The sequence below is a fragment of the Neopsephotus bourkii genome, unplaced genomic scaffold, assembly GCF_033783945.1.
Source record: "Neopsephotus bourkii isolate Nb327-2 ecotype Australia unplaced genomic scaffold, CSIRO-AGI_Nbou_v1 NB_860, whole genome shotgun sequence".
In the NCBI taxonomy this organism is placed as follows: domain Eukaryota; kingdom Metazoa; phylum Chordata; class Aves; order Psittaciformes; family Psittacidae; genus Neopsephotus; species Neopsephotus bourkii.
This window is the reverse complement of record NW_026901356.1, coordinates 2,208,033-2,216,415: the sequence shown is the minus strand read 5'-3', so window position 1 is coordinate 2,216,415 and position 8,383 is coordinate 2,208,033. Positions and strand designations below refer to the sequence as shown.

Below are 8,383 nucleotides of genomic sequence, written 5' to 3'. Positions count from 1 at the left end.
ACAAATCAACAGGCAACAACAATGCGAGCTGGGACTGGCTAGTGAAAGCTAAAGGCCTTTAGTCACTGGCAGGGAAATCTAAACATTCCCATATCTATGAAGCTGGCTCATTGTGCTGCAGTTGTTACTTGCGATGCTGTGCTGAAAAAGGGATCTCATGATTAAAAAGCCAATGTGCCAGGAGTTTTGAGTCAAAGCACAGGCATCACAAGCAGCCTTTGTGAAGCAAAGATACTATCTAGGCTGGTTATGTTTTCCTTTCGGCATATTTGTTGCTGCAGATAACGCTTTGCTGTAAACTTGGAGTAGCAGAGTTGTGGTGCTGAGGTAGTTGAAATGCTGCAGACAAGATTAAATGCACGTAAACCCGAATCGTTTAGGGACAAAGAGCAGCTTTGCTCAAAGCACGAGGTGATAGTTAACAAAATCAAGAGCCCAAAGCAAGCAAAAATGTGCAAAAATATTAAACCACTTCTTCTTAATTGATACTGGTCAAGTTGTAAGCATATCCATTATATCAGCATTAATTAGTTTTAATTATCTGAAAGCCCTCCATTGGCAAATATTAATGAAATGTGGGCAAGGTTTAATTTTTATTTTTATATATTTTTATCAGACATGAGCATGCACATTATATATTTATAAGATACAGCTAGATCACATTAACACTACAATAGGCAGGTCCCTTCTCGCATAGCTAAATTGATCCTGGGAACAATTAATTACAGGTACAAACCCAGCATTTATATAGCCACTTAGCGTGTTTATACCTGCTAATGTAGTTTGTTATCTAAATGCCAACTTCTTCTCAACCAGGAATGGAAATGAGCTTCCCATCCCATCCTCCCCTCAGAGATTTTGTGCTGTGGTGCTGTTTCTGCAGGTGCCTATGGGCAGGCAGAAGCAGCTCTTCCTTTCCCTTCCCTGGTTTTCCCTGCCTTGCAGCTCCACCACCTGCGGTCCAGCCACTGGTGGCCCTCATCGAGCCATCGCCAGCCCTGGATGCCCTTTCTGAAGCCTTCTTCAGGGCAGGCTGTGCTGTGGGGCTGCAGCCTTTCACAGTCCTGTGCCTCTGCAGCCGCAGCAATGATGTGGAGCAGTTGCATGCGCGGATGAACCCTGAGCTTATTTCGGTGACAGGCTATAGATGGCTGTGGTGGAGAGAAGATGTTTCTGGCTCACTGGCTCGCTGTTGTGCCCTATGGAAGGAGGTCGGCTGGGAAGAGTCCCTGGCTGGCTGCACATCGGGAAGAAGTTAGGGCATTTGGTCCCCAGACCGCTGCTTGCCTTGAAGAGCTGCTGCCGGGGGCTTGGTGGGTTACAGGCGGCCTTGCTCTGCACATCATGCCCACAGCCCTGTCAAGAGCCTTTTCCCCAGGGTGGGCTGAGGCATGGGGCTGAGCACCAGTGCCAGCCCCTGGGTGCTCCACAGGGGCCAGGCAAGGTCCCAGAGCAGCTTCAGCGCTGGACGTGCCGCCTTACCAGACACCACTACCTGCTGCTTCAGTGGGAAATTGAAAACCTCAGCGTGCTCTGAAGTGCCTCTAATATCCATTTTCATCCCTTTCTTCTTCTAGATCTGTATTTCTTAAGAAGACTGAAATTAGTGTAATGCGTTGCTCAGTGTACCACAGCAATTTCCAAGGGTCTCCTCTTTGTACCACTGAAATTAGTGGGAGTTTTGCTATTGATTTCAATAGGAATGAGACATTTCTGTGCGTTTGGTTAAAATGTATTTCATAATAACACCTTATACTTTATTTATAAGCCCCTCCTAAAGCATGTCACAAATTATAGTCACACAAGAATTGATGTGTGAGCGCTGTCTTAATAACACTGTATTTTGTGTTTCAAATATTGTGTTCTAGATACAATATTTACAAGTGAAAAGGCTGCTAACCTAACAGTTATTGTTCAGAGCAGACAGATGATGAGCCATACATGCCGATGGTGAAGCAGACATGCATGCAGCAACATACGTGTTGGAACTGCCCCGTGTTTTGTGGATACTGGTTTTAATGGTTTTTAAAAGGTAAGCACGAGTCAGTGTGTGCCCTGCTCCAGGAGGCAGAAAGAGCTGCTTTCCCACCCAGGCTGTCATACAGAAAGTGGATTTAATAACTACTTTTTTTAAGCAAGGTTTTTATAAAGGGAGCAAAATGCCCCCATAGGGTGCTTTACTTTAGGCAGCCTAACATAGGATTTATCTTTGGGGGAATGATTACAGCTGTAAAGTACAACCTGGGACTGATAACACACATCTCTTCCTCGATGGTTTCAAGCCATTGGTAGTCCTATTTAATTCACTTCCCATGGCCAAAGGTGTCTGGATTTCTTTTTCTCTTTTTCTTTTTCTCTCTTTCTTTTTCTCTCTCTCTTTCTTCCTTCCTTCCTTCCTTCCTTCCTTCCTTCTTTTTTTAAAAAGCAAAAAAAAAAAAAAAAAAAAAAGAAAGAAAGAAAGAAAGAAAGAAAGAAAGAAAAAAAAAAAAAAAAAAAAAAAAAAAAAAAAAAAAGAAAGAAAAAGAAAAGGAAAGAAAAGAAAAAAGAAAGAAAGAGAAAGAAAGAGAAAGAAGAAAAGAGAGAGAAAAAAGAAAAGGAAAGAAAAAAAAAAAAAAGAAAAGAAAAAGAAAGAAAGAAAGAAGCTAAAACATATCATTTTTTTTTTCTTTTTTCCCCAGTTCATTTCCATTTGCTCTTGTCCTCAGCTTCAGTAGCTGAGCATCGTGCCACATGCATCTGATACGGCTCTTCTGCTCTGGGAATGGTGTAGTAGCATCTTATTTTTTTAATAGCTCTTCTTTGACAAGACACCTGCTTGCTTAATGAGCTCCGGCAGCCCCGTTTCTAATCAAAAGTGTGATTGGCACCTACAAACACCCAAATGCAATATCTCCCCCCCATTATAAATAGGCATACGAATTACAGACAGGAGAGTAGATATGATGGTTGTTTGGTTTTGTTCAGACAGTGAGTATTTATGTGTCTTGCTGTGGAGAGAAGGCAGCTGTGGCAGCAAGTCTTGGGCTGAAGTGAGCAGGGACCTCTGAGGCCCAAATGTTCCTGCTCTTTGAGGGGGAAAATAAAGCATGGGATATAGCTCCTTTTGGATTACTGCTGGAGAATGATGTTAGGCAAGTCTCTCACGTTATTCACACAAATGTATGACCCTCTGGGCTATGCACTGAATGAGTTCTTTACCCATCTATGTTATTGGTTTAGTAGTTCTTAGAGAAAACAGCAGAGGATGGAGCAACCTGAACAAGATGCATGGGGGTAAAGATAGTACCATTTGGAAAGGAGCCAGATTGGCAAGTTCCTTGCTTTAGAATGCATTTTAAGTTAATTCCTCCCCTAATATTCTCTTAGACGTAAAGAAAGAAAACCCCAGTGTATCAGCAGTTAGGTTAGCTTTCTTAAGATAGGTTACTCTCTGTGTTTTCACAGGGGCTTGAGGAAATGAAACTTGGAAGGAATGAAACCAGTTGATCAGTCTTTTAACACACTCAACATGTGTGACAGATTTTCATGCAACCTCCAGCTGCCAGAATCCCTGTTGTTTCTTTTGAAGGTGGCCCTTGAGAAAAAGGTCCCCATGAAACCTGCTTTCCCTTAAGTTTCATGGTGAACCTCTGATGACTTTTAACACAGTGAGAATTTCAGTGCCTTCTATACTGTTCCTTTCCTCCCTCTAGGATAATATCCCACTAGGATATCCCCGGTGAGACCATCATGATCTTGAATGAGGTGAAGGTGAAAACACATGTCTGATGGTGGTGGGCTTTGCCCCACAAAGGACCATGCTACTGTTTTTGCTGGGCTTGTAGAGGTCCATGGTTTCTCAGGTGCTGCAGCCCGACCTCCCAGGTTGAGTTGCAGCTGGGTCAGATGGTGAGCAGAGGTTTTGTGAGTGACCCAGGAGGATCCTTGTTACCTTCAGGTGACTGACAGGATCAGTAAGTTGCATGAAATCCTCCAGCAGAGGTTGAAATTGCCTCCAGGCACCTGACAGACCTCACGTACACTCCAGCAGCTAAAATCGGTGAGGGCTGCGAATTGTAGCTCTTCCTCTCCTGGGACATACGAGCTTTTCCAGCTGCGCCAGAGGAGTTTGCAGATTCACAGATAACCTCCTTCAGGTCAGGCCTATGCTGCTGGATTCTGAGAAATTTATGAACAGTTATTCCATAGAAATTACATATAGGTCACCAGAAGGACTCTGATTTATATGGAACTGCACAAAGCGGATAAAGACCTTCAGGTTGTTACAATAAGTATGTTAACTTACCACAAAGAAAATTCATAATTCTTACTGCTACTGTTTGTTTTACCCTTTACATTTCTCCTTACAAAGTTGGACTCATATTCAGAGCCTGTAGTCTGCAGCTTTGTGTTCCAAATACTGCAGGGGAGGGTTTATTTATTTTTAAAACTCCTTCTGTCAGACTGGATTATATAAAAATCCAGTCATTTAAATTTTATAATTCTTTTTTTTTTTTTTTTGCTTTTAAAGAAGCAACTTGTCCACTTTGATTTCTCTGAATTTAAATTAACGCTGTTACTTTGAAAAATATGCATCCAAACCCATCTATTCTTATTTAAACTAAGGTTCAGTTGGGTCTGATGATTTTCTGAGTTATGATTCAGTTGATCTGCATGAACTGCTGTTGATTTACACCTGTTTGGGCTAGGACATATTTAAGACTTCATAGAGCCTTCTATAGGCAAGGACTGCAAAATGAACCCCTGTATGTATTCTTTTAATGAAATCAAGCAAATAGTTCCTACCTACCATACCGCTTGTGTTTCCAAACTCTTTCCCAGTATTTTGGCGTGATAGAGTATGATTTGCTTGTCTGAAGCTGGCATATTGATGGTGTAGGTTTGAAGCTACATCTATGACTCTTTGCTAGTTGGGAAGAACCACCCAGTGTTGAGATGACTCCTGGGAAGGCTCTCTCCCACACAGATGGACTTGTTACTCCAGTTATCTCCAAGACTGCGCTATCAAAATCCTTCTGGTTCAAGTAATTTCCCAAAACCATTGAGCTATCCTGAGCTATCTGTAGACTGGGAAGTACCATAAATGGAAATTTCACCATGTTGGAGAATTCTTCCAAATGCTCCTTATGCCCATCACTCTCTATCTGGTCTTGACTGAGTTCAGCTTTATTCATTAGTTTAGCTTTAAGTCTAGCCCCATGAAATTTCAGCAAGAGCTTTCCTTGGTGCATTTGCTCCAACCTGACTGAAAGAAAAGCACCTGAAAGTGCACCAAAATTTACTTGTTTCAAGACTTTGAAGAGAATACCCCAGTGCCGTAAGTGCTGAGAGCATTCTGAAGGCACAAACATTCAGACCCAAACTCTGCCAGCAGAGAGTAAAGACCTTCTTTTTGATTCCTGCTACATTTTGGATTTAAGATTTACAGGCAGTGCCAGAAGACACTGAAATACATTTTTAAATAGAGAAATATGCAGCTACAAACTGTCTAGGCCTGCTAACATGTTAAAAAAGACTCACTGGACCTAATCCTACCAGCTTGTTCTTGGACTACCACTGACATCTCTGGAAGAATTTTTAGATTAAGATTTACAGCACCAGAGAAACCAAAAGATGTCTTGATGTCTTCATTTTGATATGAACAGAAGGTCTGTAAATTAGTTCGATGTGCCTAGTAACTTTCAAAACCATTTAAAGGTGGAGTTTAAATCATCAGTCAAGTTTTCAGCAGATGCTCCAGGATGGCTGCTACTCAACACGTCTGAAAAATCTAACTGCTGAAATACAGATTTTGCTTTTGGAAAGCAAACCAAACCAGCCTAACATTTGCTTATATTAGACTAGAAACTGAAACAACAACAAAAATCGTGGTGGAATTTGATTGCTTTCTTTTTTTTTTTTTTTTTCCCTCTATTTGAGCTGTCTTTTTTCCTAAGATGAAGAGGGTTCATTTTCATTCTTTTTTCTACACAGGTACATTTATTATTGAATAAGCAGCATCATGTGCTCAGAGCGTGATTAAAAAAAGAAATGTAGGCCTTGCACTCAGGTAGCTCACAAGAGAAAATAAAAAGCCCAAGAGAACTCAAGGAGGGTAGTACATGCTTCCACTACCTCTTAAAGGCATAAAAGCATCTTCTTTCCTATTTCTGTTGTGCTGTGTGGTTATGGATGACATTTCTCCAGAACAGGCAAAAGAATAACACTTTATTAAATTTCTAATATCTGATCCTGGAGAAATAGGTGTTTAAATGAGTGTGTGTGTAATTCTTGTAATGTATATATTTTTTTAAACAGTGCGTTACAACCTTGTGGGTTCAGAAAAACTTCATGAATAGCTCACTTTCCAATACTGGCACAGTAAAGGATTTTTGTAAGTTAGACTTTTGTACTTTTCCAAAAGCTGTCTTTGGAGCAACATCGCTATTTTACATTAGATTTACAGTGCGTACTACCATGCATATCAAATCTGAAGTGGCTGAATGCCCATTTTCAAATGCTTGTAGCTGCCATTACAGAAAATTGAATTCAGCTGCATCTTGAAATTGCTTCTGAAATCTCTTTACAAACAGTGAAGAAGACTTAATCCATCATAATATTATTCATGTTCCCAATACTTATATTTTGAAAACCTCAACACAACAGAAATTATATAAAGAGTTCCTATTTGACATATTAAAGACACAATGTTTTAAATTTCATTAACTGCTTTCTTGACTGTGTGTCACAATTCTGAGAAGATCAGGTTCTTGTGCTGAATTGGGAATGTCTTCACCGGGATGAATCTATTGTTTCCTTGCTGAGTTTGGCGGTTTCAGTTTGTAGCCTGCTAAAAAGCAGGAAGCTCTGCTTAAAAAATACAACAAACAGAAAAGCCTCATACCTCAATCTTTGCAGAAAAGAGCCCTCTGAGCAGGTGTTAAGAATCACATGGATTTTCCACACAAGCCAACAAGGGGGCTGTGAAAATGCAAAAAGAAGCTGGTAGCACATTGCAACTGCCTGTCAAGAGAGGCTGCAGCCCTTAGTTAAGTGTTTCTTTTCAAACCAAGAGAAGAAGGAACTGAAGGATGTTTTATACCAGGAACTTGACAGTCACAGAGTGGTTATGGTGAAAAACCACAGAAAATCACCATGTAAATGCTTTTCCTGTTTCCCAAGTCAAAATTGCTTTTGGTGCAATGCATAAAATCTACACTTTATCTACTACATAGCTACATACTGTCAGGCAGCATGTACATGCCATTATTTCACTTACCAGTTTGCTGTATTAACCAAGCCACTGTCATGTGTTGTTGTAACTGATGCGGTATTTTGGAAGCAAAGAAGAGAATTTTTGCTCCATGTTTTTGCCTTAGGTAAAGAACAATGCACATCTGTATACTCTAACACTTACTTTATGAAGCATGTTTAGCTACTTAGAAAAAAAATATTCAAGATTTGAAGAAGAAATTCCTTTTATTATACAAAATATTTGTCAGCTTTGATATTAAACTACCAAAGTTTTTGAAATTGAACTTATAAATGTATAGGACACACATATACACATTTACATAGATGGAATATATATGTTACTTGGAAAGAATTTTCAGTTAATTTGTTAACTAGAATCTGACTGTGACTTTCATGATATCTCCCCTGTATGTGAAGTTAATGACCTATTTAAGTATATTTGTAGCATTTTGTATGTCCTGTGACTATATTTCACAAAGACATACTCTGTTTTGTGTTATTTACATTAGAAAGACGTACTATGCAAAACTTCTCCTTTGTTAAAAATCACTTTATCCTACGTATTTAAATTATTTCATGCTTTCAAAAGGCACAATTAAGTAGCTAATGAAAACTTCCATTCAATGTTACACATAACACAAAAAGAGAAAAAATGTTTGAGACATCAATGATAATATTTTAAATACACTGGCATTGGAAAGTAGATGTCTTTCTGCTTTATCAAACTGACAGTTCTGTTCTGAAACTTTATTTTGAAAAGACTTAAAAAGGATTTGTGTCTTTAGAAATAAAAAATATAACAGGCATATCTAAAAAATATAGAAGAGAAAACCTGATTGTTACTACTAATGAAATAGCTGATGACAAAATAGTAGTCTTTTTGATTTTGATCACAAAAAATAAACTGGTAGTGACAGGATATGATGGATAGATTTGACATCCTGGCAAATCACTGTCATTGATTCAATTATTCTAATTCAGAATAAAAGCTGTATACAGTATGTGTTTATGCTACAGTGGAGTTTTTTAAGTGATTGACATTCATCATATTAGTTAGACAGTTTTAAAAGCTATGTCTTTGTTTTATACAGCGTTGTCAAGAAAAAAATAAAGGAGAACCTGGACTGCAGGAGAAAAAAAGCAAACCACT

General features: G+C 39.2%; 1 protein-coding gene across 2 annotated transcripts in view; it reads right to left on the bottom strand.

Moving 5' to 3' along the window:
• Positions 1–6,265: 6,265 nt before the first annotated feature.
• The window catches only part of ELP4 (elongator acetyltransferase complex subunit 4), a 142,194-nt gene continuing 140,076 nt past the window's right edge, over positions 6,266–8,383 (bottom strand). The window contains exon 10 of one of the 2 annotated variants that reach the window (XM_061356638.1): positions 6,266–6,829. In XM_061356638.1, coding sequence (XP_061212622.1) covers positions 6,815–6,829 — 15 coding nt within the window. In that variant the 3' untranslated portion in view covers positions 6,266–6,814. The remainder of the gene's footprint in view (positions 6,830–8,383) is intronic. The other variant, XM_061356639.1, reaches the window with a different exon arrangement.